General features: G+C 37.5%; 1 protein-coding gene across 2 annotated transcripts in view; it reads left to right on the top strand.

The window, feature by feature from the left end:
• Positions 1–10737: 10737 nt before the first annotated feature.
• Positions 10738–23370, top strand: part of EMB976 (Tetratricopeptide repeat (TPR)-like superfamily protein) — a 29504-nt gene continuing 16871 nt past the window's right edge. Inside the window, exons 1-6 of one of the 2 annotated variants that reach the window (XM_089139466.1) lie at positions 10738–11402; positions 14101–15496; positions 15919–16230; positions 16993–17097; positions 17267–17354; positions 17462–17583. In XM_089139466.1, the coding sequence (XP_088995592.1) occupies positions 10869–11402; positions 14101–15496; positions 15919–16230; positions 16993–17097; positions 17267–17354; positions 17462–17583 (2557 nt within the window). In that variant the 5' untranslated portion in view covers positions 10738–10868. Of the gene's footprint in view, positions 11403–13989; positions 15497–15918; positions 16231–16992; positions 17098–17266; positions 17355–17461; positions 17584–23370 lie in introns of both variants that reach the window. The other variant, XM_089139467.1, reaches the window with a different exon arrangement.

A 23370-nucleotide genomic window follows, 5' to 3' on the forward strand; every position in this document is an offset into this window, starting at 1 on the left:
GGGGGGGTTGGTTAGGGATAGGGTATTGCATAATATACCATCAAATGGAAAATTGAATACATAATCTCTTCACTAAGAAGTGTTGGTCTTACTATAATGCTCAAATCTCCATGTAAGGAAAAAATCGTCGTTGATCAATAATCGATGTAACTTAGGTAGTGAACCAAAATATACAGAGAGGATTATCTATAGACAATGTAAATAAGTAAAATCTACTAAAAATACAATAGAATACAACAAAATTATATAAATATAAATTTGAGATGTTTTCATGAATTGTCTCATAGTTTTAACAAAATTCAAGTAAACATCTAAATTGTAGTCAATGCAGGGTTGGTAGAGTGGGTAAAATCCATACTTCTCAGTGGAGAGGTCATGGGTTTCGACTTTTGTGGACGACAAAGCTCCTCCCGAGGATGTAATTGAGGTGCGCGCAAGCCAGTTCGAATGAACCTCAGATTAAAAAAAAAAAAAATCTAAATTCTAAGAATTACAACTAATAGAAATTTTCAAAATTAATTTATCTTAAGAAATGTAGTAGACATGATTTTGAATCTTTATCTTCTAAGTATCCATCATTCCCCTGATTGAGTCCATCATCTGTAGAAGTAAGGGGTAAGTTTTGGGAAGAAACTGACCAAGTACAACTTAACATGTATCAACAGATTCCTTTCTTTTTATGTCTTCTATTTAATTAAATAATAATCTTATTCGAATAAAATTAACTGACATGTATAAAAGAAAAAGAAAAAAAAGTCATGACATTCCCAAATTAATGATATGGATGAGACCTAGTGATGTTAAGAATATATAAATAAACCACATTCTCAGTGGTGTAGGGTCAATAGGATGTCTCATGCGGTTACATAGCCTGTGCGTTACATAGCCCAGATCCATCTACTATAACCAGGCGTTTCTGAACTCAATGTATGTTCCATAGCGTTATATGACTTGCATGCATTATACAATCCTAACATATATTCTCATTACAAAAAACAACTACCATCCCATATACATCTAGGTTTAAGGTCGATGGGATGTCTCATGCTGTTACATGGCTTGCATGCATTAGACAACACAACATCCACCTGCCTTAACTGAATATTTTGGAATCAATGTATGTTTCATGCCGTTAGATGATCTGCGCGTGTTACACAACCTTAACATACATTCTCATCTAAAACATCTATTAACTCAACATCACACATAACGCTAATATAATCATGACATGTTTTGATAAATCATATGTAAACAATGCAAGATCATATGGTCGATATAGTCAATTATCAAATTGGTACATAATATTTCAATAAACAACCCAATAAAACACACATCTAAAGATATATTAATGCTTATGTAACAAAATTCGTAAATTCAAGGAAGAGATAAATTACTAGTAGATCGTGACAATCTCATAAAACATAATCTTAAAAAAAATACATATTTATACTCAAATATAAGATGCTAATAAATAAAAGATAATCTCATACGGCATAAGATCAGATTATTAAATAAAAAGAACAAATCAATTACTAATAAATTATGTAAATCGAACATCATCCAAAGCGTATTCATACTCAAAATCAAATTATTTAATTTAAAGACAGATTAATTATTAATGAATCATATAAATTTAGTAATCATCTAAATAGTAGTCATGTAAAATTATAAACCTGATCGTAGAAAAAAAAAAAAAACAATAACATGTTGAAAGTATGAAGATTGTATTTGCTGTAACAAAATAAAATAAAAAAATCACTCTTAAATAGAGGGCCTTTAATATTTATAATTTCATCTTCTATTCTCTATACCCTTGTCTTTTGTCTCTATTCTTACTTAAATCAATATAGGTTCTCAATTCTCTTGTTCAATATATTTACCATCAATTTTTTCTCTCCCTTCAATATTCTTTTCTCATAAACTCCATGTTTTCACCATCAATCTTCTCTCTCCCCTCAATATTCCTCAATATTCTCTCATAAATTCCCATATATATATGTATTGTATTCCCATACTTAGTTTTCTAGATAATTGCTTCCCCCTTTTTTTTTTTTACCAATTTGATTCTCATTCTCATATTTGCTTTCTTTTTTTTTTTTTTTGGTGAAACTCATATTTGCTCCCACACATGCAATATTTGATTTATCTTTTATTCTCCTTTTTATGAAATATTTTCATTTTCTTATTAATGCAATGTTTTTGACCCATGAAATCCGCTAGATTCCAAATTAGATTTTAGGTAGGGTCAAAACAATACCAAAACATGTAATATAATTTATGTAGATATGAAGCATTGAATATTGGATCTCTTTCCTTATTCAAGGTGACTATTAACTATTTAATTAATACTCAACTTATGATTAAATTTAGCAAATTAATTATAGTAAGTATGTTAATCCCATACCAGTTTGGCTTTTAAGTGTAATTAAATTATTTGAATATCAATACAAATGCCAAAACTACCCTTATGTTTTAGTCACAGGTGTCACACTTACCAAGTGAGCAACTCTTATTCTAGTGCTTAAAATCCAAGAATAAGAAAATGAGAGGTTAATTGTCAATCATTGGATTGGTATATTTATTAATATAGTGCACCACGACAATGAGGTAGACAATACTCTTGCGAGATTAAGAATTAGATGTTTTTCAGAAAGAATAAGGAGCGTGTAGAAGTCTATAACTTACTTATATTTTTCATCACACATTAAGAGGGGGTTCATTGGAATTTCATCTTTGATTTATTTAGTTAGAATTCAAAGGTGATTCTCCGTCCTAATATGTGATGGAAAAGCGTAAATGGAGCATAGCCTTGATCTCAACTCAACAATAATAAAATAAAGAAAGAAAAGATTAAAAAAATGAAAGTGCCATAGAAAGCATTATAAATTCATGTCCAAAACTCTCAAACCTGCAACAAACGTAACTCCAAAACAAATGGTCAAGATTAGTAGCCTTTCCATCATAAAACATATAATATATATATATAAAAAATAATAACAAAGATAAAAAGGAGATGATGGAGTGCTCTTATCAGGCTCTGTGTGTTTCTTAAGTCAGCTGTCAACAAGGGAATCCTTGACTACAAATTATTCAGTTAGTGGAAGGTATCCGTATACCTGAGATTCTTCTTTTAAAACTTTATTTTATTTTATAAAATATGCAAAAAATGACAAATGGGTAGGCATCCTCTTAGAACTTGGTGGGTGGGATAGATTAGATTTTAACTTCCTAAATCTTAGGTAGGAAGTTTACCCTTAAAAAAATCCTGAAGATTATATTTTTTAAGTTCCAAAGCCTTAATTGGAGGAAGTTTATCTCTAAGCCTTAGGTAGGTAGGTTGTTGATCAATAGGGTATTGTTAGTTGTGTGGAAGGGATTAGAATGGTGGGTATGTTTAAAGAGGGTCTCTGATACAAAAAGGATCTTTTTAGAACATAGAAAATTCTGTTAGGTGAGCAACAAAAGGTCTACGTGTACTGATATGAAGATCTTGTGCTTGGACCTAGCAAAAGTGAAAGTGAACTAGCAAAAGTGAAAGTGAAAGTGAAGTTTTAATAATCTCCACCACAACTATGAAAAAATAAAAAAGTTCAAACCTTTGAATGGAGTAGAATTTTTTAGGAAAAAGTGTGTGATCTAGTCATAGAGGCTAAGTAGGCAAAATGATCACCTTATGAACGATGGAAATCATATTTTTGTGTGGTCTCAGTATATATGTTTACATATATATATATATGATGTTGAAACTTTTTTTTGTAGAAAATGCCAACCGATAAGGTATTGAATAATTGTATGCAGCTGCTAGTGTTATAGCAAAATATCAATGTCAAGAAGTAAATGAAGTAGTAGCATAGATATAGCAAAAGGATACCCCCGAAAAAATTGAAAATAATCATTTTACTTCACTAATAAAAATTCCACGAGAGACGTATAAGAGTGCTATATATCCAAAAAAATAAAGAAGAAGAAGAGAGTAAAATATGAGAGAACAACCAAAAGAAGATGAAAAAGGTCTGTTCTTGTACCATTTGTCAAAAGAATGAAAGAATAAAAGAATATCCGTAACTTTCGAGTGAGAGGTAGAGCTACAATAGGGTATTTAAAAACCCTAATCCTAACCTTGACCTTGTCCATGATCCTATTGGGTTAGACTGGCTAGATCAAACGTTCAATCGTGATCCTAATCTTGACTCTTACTATCAAACAATAAGACAACCATAATTTCATATTGTTGCATCACATTTATCAAAAAAGTCTTTTGAGATGTTGTTTGGCTGGGTTTAACTTACAAGTCCCACCCTAATCCAAGCATCACCTAAACTCAGCACTAGCCTGTCCTCTAGTTTGGATTTTTGAGCCTAGATCTTGTTTGTGCTCATGGCTGGTTTGGAATGTTCGGGTCATCGGGCCAAACTTTCACCTCTTAGTGAGTGATTAGTTACATTGTAACCTTCTCATAACTAAGGCTAGTGCTCGTACTTGATGAAGGTTCAACAGAAGAAGTAGAAAGTCTTTTCTATAGGGGATGGAAAAAAGAGAGACACAGGTTGGTTACACTTTGGTATGGCCGTGTATGTATGGTTGGTGTTCTCTTCGAAAGCATGACCATTGCAAGTGTGGGCACTAATGAGAAATGCATTAGCATTTTCATTATTTTTTTTTGAAGGTGGGGAGAATCAAGGTCCTCTACTCACAAAGGAGAAAAATTTTCAACCCATATGATTAAATTTTTAATGAGTTTCAATTTTAAAGCAGTAAATTAGGATTGAGATCTTGGTAGGGCTGTCATTTTGATATCATTTGTCTGGACATGAGTGGTACACTCGTCCCACAGAATTACTTATCATACTCTATTATTGGTCATCTTTCCAAGTCTTGTTGACTTGAAAATGTGTTCATGTATTCTCTGGTGATCTTTCTAGAGATTTTGGCTGCTTTTGTGGGTCAAAATTTGGGTTCTGTGGCTACAAATGATCTCTACCTGTTGCATTCTCTTACCTTATTAACATAACAATTTAATTATTGTTACCTTACTAATATTAAACCATAATGTGAGGCAACCAGAGTTAAAATTATTTAATCTTAATTACTGAAATAAGGAGCCAGCATTAAGGTCTAAACCCTCTACCAGAATGATCTATATATACTAAGCAACTTAGTGTCCTAAGCCTCGACAGTTTCCACTTGATCAGTTGGGTTCTCATATTCTAGCTTGCAACCATGAGGCTGCCTTCTCCATTACTGTCCCTTTTCTTCATTGTGCTTCTCTTCTCCTCTTATGGTGATCTCTCTTACCCTTTAAATTCAGGGTTTTTGCCCTAAGATTTTTCCATTAATTTAGTTTATCATTGTTTATTTTAAGTTATTTTTAAAAATTTATGATTATTTTTTCTTTGTCTTTTAAAAGAGATATTAATCCTTTATAGGAGGTTCAAGAATTAAGATTTTCTCATTCGTTTCTTCCTTAATTCATGTGATTAATTATTTTTATGACTAAGGTTTTCACTGTAAAAAGATTCCCAATCACTTGAACTAATAGCTATACTTCCAGCTTTTTGTTTTTGTTTGTGCAAATTTTTTTGATTGTTCTATAAAATTTTTACTGTGGAAAAAATGAAACATAAGTGGCCTATTAAAGCCATGCATCTACATCAATATATCCCATCAGCATGTTCTTATAATTATTTACGTAAAGTTTTGAGAAATAAAACAGTACCCGGTTGTGCATCAATCTGTATGAACAAGGGCAAATCTAGTGTCGAGGGCTTCCTCAGAGTAGAGTTTTGGGGCAATTTCTCTATGTAGCGTTACCCATAATTTATTCTAAGAGTTATTTCGCTATCTTGACCTCAAGTCAAGTATAGCTCTTCACGATCATTGTGAGGCTTTAAATTCCTTACCTTATTTTTCTAGTTTTAATCCAGAAAAGTTTCATAAAGTAATAAAATAAAGCTTGAAAATATAGGGATTACTAAAGGGTGCATGGTATAATATTCGTGGTATATTCGAAAATAAAAAGATGCATGCCAATACATTGGAGGATATCGAAAGTCCTAATTGAAGTTTATAATATGTTAATTCAACTCTAAACCTATTTATTTAGTGGTCCAAATTACAACTTCATTTTAGAGTCTAGATTCTCTACTCGTAGGAGTGGAAGGGATAAATCCCCACCACACACAAGGTAGGAGCACCAACTCTGAGATGTGAGACTCATGCCCTAAGAGATGAGATCCCCACCCTCTCTATGGAGTTATGTTCGCTTCACTTCTCGGGTAGTAGATCCCAACTCATCATTTGTAATGTTATCAATTTCCTTTTCTTTATTTTTCTAAGGAGATTTCTAAATGTCTTCGGCATCGGGTTCACCCTTTGGTCAGCTTGATCCAAACCAGCCTGTATAAACTTTCAAATCAGTCATTGTTTTAGGGTCATTACCTCTAAGTTAAAAATCTGAAAATTCAAACCCAACTGAGATATATCAGATGCAGAAGAGTAGCATCACCTGAGTAATCTGTACATTATAATCCAGTAGATGTTAGATCAAAATGATATCTTAATTAAAAACCCAGATAATTTAAGTAAGTATTTAACTTAATTAATTATACTAAGGTTGGAAATAAGTGTTCTAACTTAATTGATTTCTTACAGGAAATATTATTAGAAGGGCTAACGGGGATTGTTATGAAGGTGAGCCACAAATCAACTGCCAGTATGAGCCCTGCACAAAGTTGTGTGTCACGAAGAATTCAAACAATTACGCACGTGGTCTTTGTAACAAGGATCATAGCACCTGCCACTGCATCTGTTTTCGTGCTGCCCAGAACAATATCAAACCCTAGCTGTTAATCTTAAATATGTATCTCATCAATGATCACTCCTTGCTGTGTGCTCTTCTTAGCTACATGCATGTATCTTATATCCGATATATGTGTATGCTTGATTTGTATGCTAATTACGAAGCTAGATATAGTCAGGTGAAATGGTCAGTGAATTTCTCATGAAATGAAGAATCACAACTTTATTGGATGTTTGCATGCATGTTTTTATTGATCACCCATGTTGGTGTAACGACTGTACTGTCTGATAGGCAAACATCAATCCCCCAAAGCAAAGACCCCTCGACAAAATTGGATTCAAAGTGATGAAATGGACTTCATTGTAAAGATTTGAGGGCAAAACTCGCTTAAGTTCATATCTGCAAGATCAAATTTTTGGGTATTGAGAGATCTCAAGATCCTCTGATCACATGTAAGTTTGAGGCTCAGACAAGTTTGCCAAGTAGAGAACATACTATTAAAGTGTGAAGTCTTGAGTTCAACTACTACCTCTATCCTTGGGGCTGCTCTCATTGGGTGAGTGGGGGAGCGGGGAGGGGGAGAGGTGTTAGCGCTCTACCGTCTATGATGAAAGTTGAATGGTTCTCACTTAATTTTGGTACGGTTCAATTCATGCGATTGTGAGGTTGATATGTATCTATGAGGCTAGTTAGATCAAATATTTGAATTTTCGTTGTCGCTAGAGAAAGAGAATAGAGAAACATACCACTAAAGGGAGTGCATTGTGCAACTAAGGACGGTTTGTAGGAGTATGGAAGATTTTATTTAGAATTAACCAGTTCAACTAATCCAATTACAGTTCTTAAAACCATGGATAAATCGATTCTGACTGTGTCCGGGGGGGTTTTGCCCTTGAATTATATATGAAAATTGAAGTTTACCTTGTTATTCCTTATATGGCTTAGCTGACACGACATGCAAGAATCATATATTGCTACCACACTAGTATTTCTTGTGCAGCTCTCTCTTTTTTTCTTCTCTCTCTCTCTTTTCTTTCTTCCTTATGCAGCTCTCAAATAGTGATATGTGGTACTTTTTAGATTCAACGGCTGTAAATACAAGAACCGAAGAAATCATAGTTGGCGAATCTCCTGACACAGTGTGTCTTTGATCTGAGAGCTACATAGAAGATATTTATGCAACAAACAAAATTTCTGAATAGAGCTGCAAGCCAATATCTTGGTGTAGTGCTTCTTACCTTCATGTCGTGTTTATGCTTGTGAGTGAGAAACTGTGATATGCATGGGAAGGAGTGAGTTGCATTGGCATGTCTGGGAGGAAGAAACTATCACATGAATAATTAGAAGTTAATGGAATGAGAGTAATAAGGTGAATGGGAATGGTTGGCTTGCATTGTTCTTTGATGACATCTCATTCTAGGATTGGTAAGAAACTGTGATATGTCAAAATGGTGATCGGAACAGTGGATTCAAATAGTCTGCATGCGATATGGAATTAAACTTCAAATTTGATAATCTTGACAAGTCATCCTTACTCAACTGAAAGATCACTGATACATTATAGCTTGAAGACGATTTGGATTCAAGAACAGTTACATTAAAAGATTGAATTGCATTTGCCTTGATGGCCTGAGCCCATCTAATCCCAAATATAGGTCTTTGTTTAGTAAACTAAGCTAGGTCTTTCAACCCAATTTATCATATCATAAGTAAGACAAAGACCAAGGAACTTGAAGATCAAATCAGGATGGAAAAGCCTCAAAGATTGATAGTGTACCGTATGACACAATGAGCACTTGTAAAATGCACACATACATGCATATTTGTATTAGAATACGATGAGGATCTGTTTAGAACAATGCCCAGAAGAACAACTTGAACGTAATTAGTTCATCCCTACTCAAGATTTTAATTCTATAATAGATTTTGTCAAATAAGCTATAAAGAACCCAAAATTGGTGCACAAATACAATACAAGAAAATTTTAGGGTTTTGAGTGAATATGCTTTGACAAATGTTGTGGGAGGATCGATTTCCTCGTCCGGTTCGGGTCCTCTTCAATCTGGTTCTCCTGAAATCAAAGAAGAAGTGAGAGTGGGCCGCCTTAGAGGACTGGACGCCACCTCCAATGATTAAGTCAGTCATTGGAGAAGAAATTGTGAATCACTCTTAAGAGAATAAATGCTCAAGGAGAATGCAGGAGATTATTAGAGAGAATGTTCTTGATGGATTTAAGCAGGAGATTAATGGTAGAGAGACATCCCCTTTACCTGCACAATCGTTTGCTATATCACAAACCTCAAGCCTTCAATGGCCTTTTATGATGTGATTCCTTGATGGAAAGATGAACGGTGGAGATGACGTCCGGATATAAAGGGCCTAGGATGCAGCCAAGAAGGCTGTCTTAGCCGCCGGAAGGTCCTATCAGCAGGAGACAGGCCTGTCATACTCTTTCGTTGATGTGATTGAAACCCATGAAGAGGAGTCAATCAAGCCGCTGACTAAGGGCTCCAAAAAATCCTTAAGTGTGAGAAACTTCTGCCATCCGCAGGGGATAATAGGGATTCCGGGCACATTTAATGTGAATCCGCCACGTGGAGCTTTTTGCCAAGCTCCATGTTAAGGGGAAACTTCATCCTCATGTAACTTCTCGGTAGATGAGACTTCATTAAGCCTCTAGGCTGAGAAGTGTCCGAACTAGACGTGACACTTGAGGCCGGTTCAGAAACCAATTCTTTTGCCCATGAATAGTTGACAAGTATGTTGACAACAACAAATTACTCGAATTTGAGATTAGTCATGGCAATTCCAACATGAATCAGCCAATCTAGCTAATGATATACAAGAATCAAAGTAAGCTTTTCAAAATTTATCCCCAAAACAAAAATGAAATTTTTATGAATTTTAAAAAGAGCAAATTGCACCGATACTTCAAAATGAAGGCCTTAAAGCATTGACACCTCACTTTATATTTGAGAAACATTGACATCCCACAGATTTTCTTTGGACATATTAGTCTAATTTGTCAACATATTAGTCTAATTTGTCACTGAAAACCGTTAAATCATTGTTTATTTTCTTTCAATTTAAAAAATATCCCTATTAAAATATAAAGAAAAATTAAACAGTAATTTAATGGTTTTTAGTGACAAGTTAGACTAATGTGACCAATAAAAATCCAATTTTCGGATGTCTGTATTTTTCAAATATTAAGTGGGGGTGTCAATGCTTTAAGTCCTCCATTTTAAAGTGCTAATACAATTTGCTCTCTTAAAAAAGAATTTATCAATGACAAACAATTAGGGGTGTAAACGGATTGGATTCGGATCAGATAGTGGTAATACTATATCCGTATCTTATTATATACGGATGAATTCGGATAATATCCCATCAGTTTTAAGACAGATTTAGTTGGATTCGGATGATAATCGAATAATTAATTTCTTAAAATTATTCTTCTAATTGGGTATGAATATAAAATGAATACAAGTTTTCGACTACCCTATTGACATCTTTACCACTTTAATTTAGTGCTTTGTGGCAGCTAGGTTTTAAGTTTAAGACTTTAATAACTTTGGTATATATTTTAGTAGAGAATCTAGAAAAATAGTAATATTTCACAAGTCAAAGGTCTATAAAAATAAGAAAACAAATTTAAATAAGTAACTTAATCAGATAATTTTATTGGACGGATAATAGCTAGTAAGAAAGGGGTATACCATATCTGCATTCTATTAGTAATCGAACGGATTAAGATACCCATAAATGGATATGAATATGAATTTTGAAGTAAATTTTGATCATCCATTTACACCCCCTGCAAACAAATACCCAAAAATAATTTTAATAATAATAGAATTCAGAAAAACAGCCGATTCCACTCTTTTATGCCGATCCAGAATCACTCAAATCAGATCAAATCGTCCGTTCCATCCGAATGATTCCGATTCCACTCTTTTAAACCGTGTCTGTAGTTCGTCTGCATTTTATCTTCTTCTCTAATGGCGAACACAACTGAAAATCTTCCATTTTTCTTAGACACTCAACTGAAAACCTAGAAAAAGAATCAATGGGTTCTCTTCCGAACCCTTTTCTTCCTACCTCATCATCAACATTTTCTTCTCCTTCTCCATCAAAACGTCACAGAAACCGTAGAATCATCCGCTGCTCTGTCACCCCAGACCCTTGGACTCTTAGTGATGGAAACGGCAATTACAACCCTAAATTATACAAGAAGCATCGTAAGAAGCCTCTCTCTGATGATAACGCTCGTCGAATTATCAAAGCCAAAGCTCATTACTTGAGTGTACTGAGGAGGAATCAAGGTTCCCATGCTCAGACTCCCAAATGGATTCAGAGAACTCCGGAGCAGATGATTAACTACCTCAAAGACGATAGAGATGGGCATTTATATGGGAAACACGTCGTTGCAGCAATTCGAATTGTTCGAAATCTCTCGACTAAGCCAGAAGGGTCATACAATATGAGAGAAGTGATGGCTTCTTTTGTTACGAAGTTAACATTCCGAGAGATGTGTGTCGTTTTAAAGGAACAGAAAGGGTGGAGGCAGGTCCGGGATTTCTTTGCGTGGATGAAATTGCAGGTGGGTTCTTGGTTTTCTATTTGTTTTGTGGAGAAGCTGGTTAGGTTGAGTTTTTTTCCATTCATATGTTGAACTTTGTTATTATTGACTCTGAACTGATGGATTCAACAACTGATTTTAGGAAAGCAAATGATTGATGTGGTTTTATTAGCTAATCTCCCAGGTAGCATTTTCCTTGCTCGAACCAGTTTAAGTACTGGACGGATACCCCATTTGCTCCACAGCAGATAAAACACTTTGAAGCTTATCCTTTTAACCTATCCCATTTCAGGCTGATCGATCTAACACCCATACACTATATGGAACCCCAGTATTCACATTATATCTGTACAATTTCATTTTGGCTGTGCTTGTTGTGGCTGAGGACTTGGTGAAAACTGAAAAGTATATTACTGAAGGAGTGTTAAAAAATAACAACAATATTAAAAATAAGTTTTCAATGTTTCTATCAATAAGAAAGAACCAATATGTTCGATTTGTAGAAGCTGAAGATTGAGTTGAAAATAAATTGTCATTTCTACTAGATTTTTCAGACCAACCTTTGAAAGATGAGGCTTTAATGTGTAATTTATGTCGCAGTATGATGGATACATACATGGTACTAATTTGGATAAAAGATTCCATGAAGTGATTATTTAGATACCTGTGGTCAATCATGGATAAAGTAGGTAACAAATATGTTTACCACAAGACTAAAGTGGGATGGATGAAGTAGTGAGGTGTGTCTTGTGTGTTGTGTGACTGGCATATTCCATTGAAGCATAAAAGCAAGTTTTTATGGAAGCTGTAAGAGGTCAAGTTCCCATCTCCTAGTTCCTTTCAAGCACCCCCTTAAAATATAGTCACACTTATTCTTCTCCTATTGTGTGACACCTAGCAGACCTAAATCCGATAGTCACACTTATTCTTCTCCTTTTAATTTTCTTAATCACAAACTCTTTATTCTTCTTTGTAGTTGTTGCCTTCTCTTCCTCCTCCTGGCTGTGAGCCACTTCCTGCAAGCATGCTCTTCCTTCCAAACCCAGTTCAACCTCCACTACCTCATCCATTGAAACCCTGTTATTCATCCCAACAGACTGTACTAGAGAATATCTGTTAGCGAACAATATATATTAGATTAATCTGAAATAGTATTATCAATCATCATGAGTTCTTTGACTCGCAAAATCGAATCTCTTCTCAATCCCATATGAGTCTATGGGGTTGTTGATGTGTCAAAAGGGAACATGGGATGACCAGGCAGAAATCTCATTCGTCAACCTGGACTTCTCAATTTTGTTAATAGGTAAATGGAGCAAGAATGCATTGTGCAAGCGAGAAAGCCTCATATGGAGTCCATAGATGATCAAAGTGAAGCGAAGCTAGAGCGAGTATGGTTGGAAAGTTCCAAACCCCCTCCCCACCCCCAAAAAAAGAAAAAAAGAAAAGAAAAAAAAGAATGTAGTGAAAGTGAGAGTGGAAAAAAGGGGTGAACCTGGTGCAGAACGCTTCTGCACAAGCAGAGGCTAGGGTTAGGTGGGTTGGGAGGGATGGGTTTGAGGAGGGTTGCAGGGTTTTGGAAGGAACACATGCTTGCTGGGGGTGGTTTTTTAGTGCCTAGTGGAAGGAGGAACACAAGACAAAAAATGACAAAGAAAAAGAAAGGAAGAATGTGGGTCCCATAACTATGATTTTGGGAGTTAATAAAAAAAAATAGAGAGAAGGATAAGGGTGACCTTGGGATTAAAACTTTTTGATGGGGGTACTCAAGAGGAACTTGGAGATGGGGAACATGAGTAGATAAAAATCAGTAGTATGGCCAGCTATGATGTATGGGACAGTAGATTGAACAGTTCATAAGTGTTATATTGATAAACCGTGTATCCGTGATGAGTATATTAAGATAGATGAGTAAAGAGGGGGGAAAAAAAAGAGAGAGCAAGAGAAAAGAAAAAGAAAAGGGTTGCCCCAATCAAGGACAACCTTCAAGCAGACTTGGGGTGGGTTTGAATTGACAATCTTAGAGAGAGTCATTTAAGGTGGTATGGCCATATCTACATAAGGCCTTGGGATGCCCTAGTATGGAGGAGTGATATGATTGCAATAGAAGGAGCTAGTGGTAAGTCAGAATGACTATAGGAGAAGATGTGAGGAAGTGCATGCATAGTCTAGGTCCTTAGTGAGTATGACTTCAGATTAAGGCTACATTTTTTTTTTGGGGGGGGGGGGGGGACCCGTCCATTTAGCAGATGCCACCTAGCTAAGATCACTTGACATGCCCATTGGTTCTTTTCTCTTATTGTATTTCTTTTCTTGCATTCTTGATTATGTCCATCTTCCTTTTTCATTTCTCATCTCTTTCTCCATCACTTTTTCCCCATATCTTCTTTATCTTGTTTAATTTGCAACTTAATTTTCCCTACTTCGTTTAGATCCATATTCAGTTGGCATAAGGCTGAGTTTGTAATTATTGATGGTCTGTTATTAATTGTTAAATTTCTTAGAGGATTTTCATCCTTGAAAGTAAATGTGGAAGTTTTAAAAAATTATAGTATTGCAAGTTTTATTTTTTGGTTCTGAAATTTTACTCTTATCTTATTGTTCCTAGAGTCCAATTTTTTTGGCAAGGATCAAATCCACTTCTATGTTTAATGTTATATGTGGAACCCAAGGCAGGATATCATTAAACTGGTTAAGGTAGGTTCCTCTGTGAATGCAGCTTAGCTATCGTCCCAGTGTCATTGTCTACACAATTGTCTTGCGTATATATGGTCAAGTTGGAAAGCTCCAGCTTGCTGAACAGACATTCTTGGAGATGCTAGAAGTAGGATGTGAACCGGATGATGTTGCTTGTGGTACCATGCTCTGTGCCTATGCTAGATGGGGACACCATAAAGCTATGTTGACCTTTTACTCTGCTGTGAGAGAACGGGGAATAGTACCCTCTGTCTCTGTATTTAATTTCATGATTTCATCTTTGCAAAAGAAATCTCTGCATGGAAAGGTTATCCAGATGTGGCAGCAGATGATCGAAGCAAGAGTGGCACCAAACCATTTCACTTATACGGTTGTCATTGGATCATATGCCAAAGAAGGTAAAAAACTTGAGGCTTTTGAACTGTTTGATGGGATGAGGTCATCTGGGTTTGTTCCTGAGGAGGCAACTTACAGCCTTCTTATCAGCTTAAGTGCCAGACACCAAAATAAATATGAAGCTCTGAAGCTTTATGAAGATATGAGATCTCAGGGGATAATTCCTAGTAACTATACTTGTGCTTCACTGCTCACTCTATATTATAAACATGGTGACTATTCTAAGGCTCTTTCCCTCTTCTCAGAGATGCAGAGCAATAATATTGCCATTGATGAAGTCATTTATGGGTTGCTTGTTAGGATATATGGCAAACTTGGTCTATATGAGGAGGCAGAGACGACTTTCAAAGAGATTGAGCAGTTAGGCATCCTCAGTGATGAGAAAACTTATATAACAATGGCGCAGGTCCATTTGAATGCTGGCAATGTTGATAAAGCTTTACATATTGTGGAGCTTATGCAGGCTAGGAACATTTGGTTTTCTAGGTTTGCATACATTGTTTTACTCCAATGTCATGTTTCGAAGGAAGATGTAGGATCTGCTGAAGCAACATTTCAGGCCTTATCTAAGACAGGAGTTCCTGATGCGCGTTCCTGCAAGGACATGTTTGATTTGTATGTTAGACTGGGTTTTCTGGAAAAAGCAAAGGCCTTTATTGCTGAGATTAGGAAAGACAGGGTTCAATTTGATGAAGAGCTGTACAAGACAGTATTGAAGTTCTGTTGCAAAGAAGGAATGCTAAGAGATGCTGAACAATTAATAGAAATGGGAAATATAGGATTGGATAAATTCACACAAACATGCTTGATGGTGATGTATGAAGAATCAAAGACACTAGTAAAAACTGATAAGACAAATGATGCCTTGGACCGACCTGACACAATGGCTCTGGGTCTGATGCTTAGTTTGTATTTGGCAGTTGGCGATACCAATAAGACTGAATATATTCTGAAAATGCTGTTGGAGACTACAGGTGGCTTGGCACTAGCTAACCAACTCATCAGCAGATTTGTTAGGGAAGGCAAGAATCTAACTTAATCTGCATGTCATATATATATATATATATATATATATATATATATTATTTCTATCTCTTTTCTTTATGTCAATCACTCATGCTAAAGAAGCAAGCATAAATGAAAACATAAATGCATAATGGCATATTTTAGCTTTACATACAACTATTGCACTTTGCCACTTTGCCTTACAGGTGACTCTTTCCCATTATTTTTTTGGCCAAAAAAAGACAAAATTGAAAAGCTATTGAACAACAAAATGTAAATTAAAAAAAGACACCTATTGAAGATCTCTCCTAAATCTTCTCATTTCATTACATGGTCTCCTTCTTTAATGTTACCTCTATGTATGCTATTGATGAGTCGAACCAATCGTTTGATATGTCTTTGGTGTTTCTTGATGAATGTCAATGATCCTTTGTTACAGGTGATGCATCTAAGGCAGAATCACTCTATAATCAATTAGCAAACCTAGGCAGCATTCCTGAAGCGGTAGTTAGTGCTTCAATGATTAGTTTGCACGGGAAACAGCATCAATTGACACGGGCCCAAGAAATCTTTGCAACAGCTGTTACTTCCCCTGCAACTGGGAAACTTGTTTATACATCTATGATTGATGCATGCATGAAGTGCAGTAGACCAGTGGAGGCATGTGAGGTTTATAAAGAAATGGTTGCGAAGGGACATGCTGCAGATGCAGTTACCATCAGCAGGCTTGTGAATTTCTTGTCTAATTATGGTATGTGGGTGAAGCATTATACAACAGTGTAAATTGTTGATGTCCTTTTCTAATTCAGGTGACACAGTAGTGTACATGCATCGATAAAGAGTTCATGTGTTCCACCATTGAAGAGTGGGGAGGACATTTATTCTGCCTTTTCCATGTAGCCTTGTCCAAGTGCAAGTACCATGTGATCTGGCCTGCATGTGTAGGGGATTGTTGATATTTACATTTAGTCTATCCTTCCATAATAGTTTGAGCCTTTTTTGTGAAACAATTATTAACACGCTCCTCTTTTTAGTCATTATTGAGCTTTTGATCCCTCTGATTAGTCAGCTTGAAAATTGTTGTTGTTTTGTTTTAAAAAAGAATTGGTTGTGCATGTAGGAAGCAGATCCATAAGTCTGGCTTTAGTATTTGAATGTTAATTACTGTTGCTTTCTTCAGATGGAACAGGTATAAACATACACGGATACACCTTCAGTTATTGAACATGAGATATTTTACACTTCACCCATTTTACAAACTTTACCAATCTAATGCTTTTAGAAAGTTTAAAACAATGTTGCTTTGTCATGGCAGCAGTATCATTGTCTCTTATTGAATTGACATCTAGGTTTCCACTAATTTGCAAGGGTCCTTGTTCACATGTAATCACATAGTGAAAAAGATAATAAAATGTGAAACTTTCTTAGCATTCAGGTTTAGTTCCCTTAAGCTTTATCTTGTCCCATGTTTATCTATTGTTCTTGTTCTATGCAAATAATGATTTGCTTCCAGGTAAACACCTAGAGGCAGAGAGCATTGTCATTAAAGGTCTTGAAGATGAAGAGGAGCTTGATACTGTGGCATACAACACTTTTATCAAGGCAATGCTAGAAGCAGGTCTCTCTCACTCTCTCTCTCTCTCTCTCTCTCTCACACACACACACACACATACATACATGCCCTCTCCCCTCAAAACCACCCCCCCCCCCAAAAAAAAAAAAAAAAACACACACACACACGATAGTGGAAACTTGGAATTAACAAATTTGATATTCATATTTTCCAGGTAAATTGAACTTTGCTGTGAAAATTTACGATCGTATGCTTTCCTTAGGAGTTGTTCCATCCATTCAAACATATAGCACCATGATAAGGTACTTACTATATTTCCGTCTATAAAGAGAGAGGACCAGTCATGTGGATCAAGGAGTTGGCATTCAATCTGGCGAAATTAACTTCTGCTGGTAAATAATGTGTGCAGTGTGTATGGACGAGGTAGAAAGTTAGATAAAGCTGTGGAGATGTTCAACATGGCAAGTAGCTTGGGGATTTCCTTGGATGAGAAGGCATACACTAATTTGATTAGCTATTATGGGAAGGCTGGTCAGAACTCTTTCTTAGCTTCTTTAGATTAAATAGTTTATGTGGGTGCAAATATCGCTAGAAACCCCATCAATGCACCTGGGGGTTCCCTCGGGTCTCTTTGGTACATGTTATCCAATGGTGTGAATTTTGCAGATCCGTAAATGGCTGAACTCTGAAATTCCACATTAAGTACCAGACCGGAGTCCTTTTTTGGTAGAGATGGAATGTGGACTTGATGTTTGGAATTCCATTTCCACCATTACTGATTGAATGCTCTAGCAATCCACAAATGTTTTCTTGAGAGCTGTCTTCTTATTTATATGAATACAATCCTCTGAAAATCTTGTCAAAGAGACCTAGACCAGAATCAAGCATATAAAATATTTGTTGTTAATCATGGTGTAGAAGGCATATGGAATACTCAAGAAGATAGCCGATTCAAATGTTGTTCAAGTTTATTATCGTTGGATCTACTTGGAGTCTTCATCCTCTATCTTTTGTAGTTTTGTGTGTGAGAAACTAGGATTTGGAGTTGAGGAAAAAATAAAAATAAATTTCAATATTGATTTTTAATTTAGTCCAAACCGTTAGCCAAACCGAATCCAACCATTAGGCCAAACCGTTAGACAACCCGAATCCAAAAAGCACCAAACCGAAACCGCACCGAAACCGTTATCTTTTAAATGGGCTGGTTTGGGCTGGGGGTTTTTCAGCCCGAAACTGCTCCAAACCGCACCGTTGACACCCCTATAAAATATCATCAAAATCCAACAAAGTTCCAAGTTTTCAAAGATAAAATTCCAAAGTTCTTTTTCGACTCTCGGGAGGACTCCCAGATTCGGGAAGCTTGTCATCACCAGGCTCGTCGTCACCAGGAGTCTCTTTCGCGTGGCTGTCTCCAGTATCTTCATCTTCACCTTCATCAATGTAGAGAAGAGGATCGGGAGGGCTAAATGGTTCCTTGCACTCAATACCTTCAGGCACAGCTCTTTCAAGAGTCTCGTAAACCTTACCATCCAACATCCCAGCTAATTCCTTTGGGTTAGGAATATCAACCCGTCGAAGAACTTCTATGAAAGCATCATTAAGGCCAAGGCGGTAGGTCGAAGCAGAGAGAGACAACTGAAGTTTCTTGAACTTAGGGGTGCTAAGGTAAGAAGTGATGATCTCCTTTTGGACGACGTCAGAGACCTCGTCTGCACTAACGGGAAGTTTCCCAGCTCGAACCTCAGAACGAAGCTGAAGAACGAGAGACTCCATTTCTTCCTTCCCTTGCGCAAGCTCCTCCTTAACCTTGAGAGCCTCCTCCAAGTCCTTTTTGGTCTGAGAAAGCTCTTCTTCAAGAATGGACTTACTTCTGGAGACCTCCCTCATTCTCAAACTCCTCTCTTCATCCCGTTTCTTCAGAGAATCAACCTTTTTGATTGATTCAGAAAGCTCAGCAGTGCATCGTCCATGGACCTCCTCAGCCTCCCGAAGCTGATTAGTCAGATGCTTAGAACGAATCATGCATTCTCCCATATAATGCGCCCCTCCCGAGAAATACCAGAAGAAGATTTGGAATACCACATTACAGAAGTTACTTAGAGAGCCACAAAGGACTAAGGAAAGAGAATTACCTATAAGCATTGGCATAAAACTTGTCATCCGGGAGATCTTTCAGATGCTGACGATCTGATGGGATCATCCCTTCGAGAAGCCAAGTTCTGGCAGCATTAGGATCCCCAAGAACGGTATCCTTAGAAGTCAAATTCCACCGCGGAACAAACAATGGAGAGGCTCTGTCATGATGCTCGGGAGTATCCTCGGCACCTCTGGGTCTTTTGGATGATTTGCCCGAACGACTGGAGGGGAAGGCCTGAGGAACCCCAATCTCGGGAGGACCCCCACCGGGACCAGCAGAGGAACTTTTCTTTGAACTCTTCTTGAAGTGACTGGAGGATTTGGACGAGTCGGAGCACCGAGAGGCCTGAATAATGGGACCCGAATCTTTAACTAAACTCTTCTTCGCTGGCTTTCGGGCGAAGGCTTCCTTAGTATTCCCACTAGCAATAGCGCGAAAAGCCTCAATATCCAACTTATTAGCCACTGAGACAACAAATGAAGAAGATTAGAAGAAACAAGGTAAGAAAATGCGAAAATGGAAGACCGTCAAAGAATAAGGGGCTCACTCGAAGAGAAACCCCATAACTGAAGAATAGAAGGATACTTAGATGAGTATCCGTGAACAGCGGCTGAGTCTCCAACCTGGATAATCTTTTCTAAGGCCACTTCTTCGGCGGCGGAGAACTCAACAAGATTATTGGGATCTTCCAGATCTGAGTTTGTTTTCTTCACAAACACGGTCGGGAAAGGCGGCGAGACCGGGGGCTTGCAGAACAGGAAATGATGTCTCCACCCCTTGGTGGACGTCGGCATAGATCCCGGCAAAATGATGTTGCCCGACCAGTCAACCGCGTCAGTTGCCCGACGATGAAGAGAGAGCCAACCCCCCTTTGACTGACTCTTAACTTCGAAGAAACGATGAAGAAGGGGGAAGGTTGGTTTGACTCCAACATTATAACAGAAACCAACAAAACATGTTACATTTCTCCAACTATTCGGGATTAGGTTGGAGGGAGAAATTCCATAGTGTGTAAGAAGGTCTTCGACAACTTGTTGTACGGGAAGACGAAGACCTCCCAAGAAGGCATCAAAGTAAAGGGAAAAGGTCCCTTTAGGGGGCTCTCCAACCCGACTGGAAGCAGACGGGAGCAGGAAGGAATACTCCTTAGGAATTTCACAGAAATCTCTCAAGCGTTTAAGATGAAGCTGCTTAAGGTCACCGGGATAGAATTCGGGACCCGAGACCTTAAGGTCATAGTCAATATGAGACGCGGTTTTTGGCTTGCTCCTTTCCTCAAGAATTGCCTCTTCAGAAAGCAACTCAGAATGGAGAAATGGTGGCCAACGATTCCGGGAATCTTGAGGACGAGAAAGGGGTGGACGAGGCGAAGAATGCCTCTGCCGAACAACTCGAAGCTGGGCAGAAGGAGGATGACTAACTCTATCAACTTCTTGCTCGGGAGAAGAACCCACAGAATGCTCAAAATTGACCAAATCAGGTCTTAAGTCAGAGCATAAGGGTTCTTGGTCAAGAGGGTCGTCCCTAGCTAAGTTGGTCGCTGCCCTCACAATGTCATGAGAGTCAGAGTAATCAGGAAGGTCATCTTCACTAGAATAAAGTACAGACTGGGTTCAGGAAGACGCCTCGGGACTTGAGACTTCAGAAATCGGGACCACCATTCGGGAGGTGGTTCGGGCTAATCACTTGCCTTTTCTTAACTTGTCCATGATATAGAAATGACAAAGGAAAAGAAATTGAAGAGAAGAGTTAGAGATGACTTACTGGTTGAAGAGTTGAAAGAGCGAGTTGAAGAAAGCAATAAGCTAGCAACGCAGTGAAGGAGACCCCAGAGAGAGTTTGCAAGCAAAAAATGGAAATGAGGATTGAACCTCTATTTATAGTGAAGAGGAGGAGATAAGGAGACGCATCCAACGGTTAGAAATCAAGCAAGGCGACGGTTGAGATCAGGTATATGAAAGGTCACGATCCAACGACCGACGATGAACATACACGACGGTTGAGATTGAGAGGACTCAAGATCTCAATCAAACGGCCCATGATCGGGTATCTCAACGGCTTAGATAACGTAACCGTTGGCATATCATGAGCTGCAATAAAGATGAATTAATACAATGGTTGGGAATTACAAACCCCAACTTTTAAGAAGGCTTTGGAGAAATAATGGTTATCATTCAAGACGACGTCTTAAAGTTTCTCCAGAAAAAATGAGACTTTCGAAGAAATATAACATTCCATGCATTTGAGAAACCAACCACACGGAATGAGGGGCTCTGTTGTGGAGAACATATATCCCGAGGACCCCCCCCTCGGGACAAGCATACACCCCCAGTCGGGGTAAAGAAATCATCTTGAGAAGATTCTGAGAATCCTCTTTTGCGGAAAACACATACCCCTCAGGACATGTATTTTTTTCTGCATGCTCGGGAGTAACAGTGCTCTCTCAAGAGAGACACAGAAAGCCTCCTCGAGAGAAAGTATATTAGCCCTCTTGGTAGGAAGCATATTTTCAAGGGACTTTTTCGGGATAAACTCAAGAGTCCCACTTGGACTAAGTCCAAGAGTGAGACCAAGTCAGAAGAGTTAGTTACAAATAACTAACTTAATGAAGTCGTTCCGAGCATAGTTGTCAAGGCGTCGCCTAAGCGTCGCCTTGGCGTCTGGGCTCCTTCAGAGCGCCTCAAATTGGCGTCACCTTATTTTTAGGCAATAAGGCGTCCGCTTTTTTTTCCCCCTTTTTTAAATCACGAGAAAGATGCCTAATCGAAGGCATATATTGAAATACTTATTAGATTCCGATTGTAAAATATCTATTGTTTGAACCTATATGCATATGTATAATGACGCTATATGTGATCAAATGTTAAAATAAAAAATAAAAAAACAAACAAAATCAGAAGTGAATAAGTTCTTGACTCAAGTCTCACACTCTCACTCTCACTCTAGTCCCTAATCTCTTTCTCTCTTCCTCTCTTCTTCTCTTCCATTCCTGTAACAACACTCCGGCAAAGCATGGCCAACGACAAACAACTTCTTCTCTTCCTTTCTTCTAGTGACTTTTTATTTAGGACCTATTATGTGTGGTTTGTAGTATGTTGGATGACTTGAGGTAGTCTGATATTTAGTTTCTTTTATTATATAAGATATGATAGATTTAGAGTGAATGAGATGTACACTAAAAATTTCACTTAAAACACCTCAAAAGCGCCTCAGAGGGCGCCTCGTCGACTCATTGCCTCAATTAGCCTAAACCGCCTTGCATCGCCTCGTCGCCGTGACAACTATAGTTCCGAGAATTGGGGAAATGAGTCATCGGATAACGGCTCTACTCTATCTAGTCAGACAATGAAGGAGCCGTAACTTCGAAGATATTCCACTCACTCTTCAACTGACGATCCGAAACTCAAGGAAGCGCCGCCTCCAGGTATCTTCTATATAAACCCACATCCATCATGGAGAAAGGTACGAGATTCATCTGATCATTTATTCATTACGTTCTTGAGAACTCTCTCAAGAACTCTTATTGTTGCCTAGGCTGACTTGGGCGTCGGAGGCGGTTCGTCGGCCAAAACTTGGCCGGACCGTTCTTGTTTTCTTTGTGAGTGCAGGCATCTCAGCTATTCCAACTTGGCTGGGGAGCTCTTAAGGTGGTCATCTCAGTATCCGGCCCTCGAAGAAGTTCTAGACGCAATAGAACCGAATAATAGAAATTCAGAAGGACAATGTTTTCAAATAACCTAGTAAGATCGTCTATAAGCAAAATAACTAGCTAGTGCTATATGCATCATTGCCTGCCCCCACCCTTGGAGTAATAAGTAATCTGCATGCTATTTACACCCAGGACAACATAGAGAGGAGGCAAATTTGTTGTAAAAATGCATCTGATTAGTTATAATTTATTAGCTTGATCCAAACCACCCTCCACCCTCAAAAAATAAAGAATTTAGATTTTTCTATCATGTGTAGACGGTGAAACAGCGTTAACGATTAAGAGTTAAGAGTTATCAATTAAGACTTTTAAATTTTAAAATAATAAAACTAAATGTATTGGAATTTATTAATATGATTAATAAATTAAATACCCAAGGGCAATATTGGAAACTCACTATTAGGGCGGTTACAAAATAGGGTTATATATTTTGGTAACCACCGCATTAGTGTTTAAGTGTGTGATTCATTCG

Source organism: Hakea prostrata, chromosome 11 (genome assembly GCF_041222555.1).
Source record: "Hakea prostrata isolate BN-2017 chromosome 11, UWA_Hpros_2, whole genome shotgun sequence".
NCBI lineage: Eukaryota > Viridiplantae > Streptophyta > Magnoliopsida > Proteales > Proteaceae > Hakea > Hakea prostrata.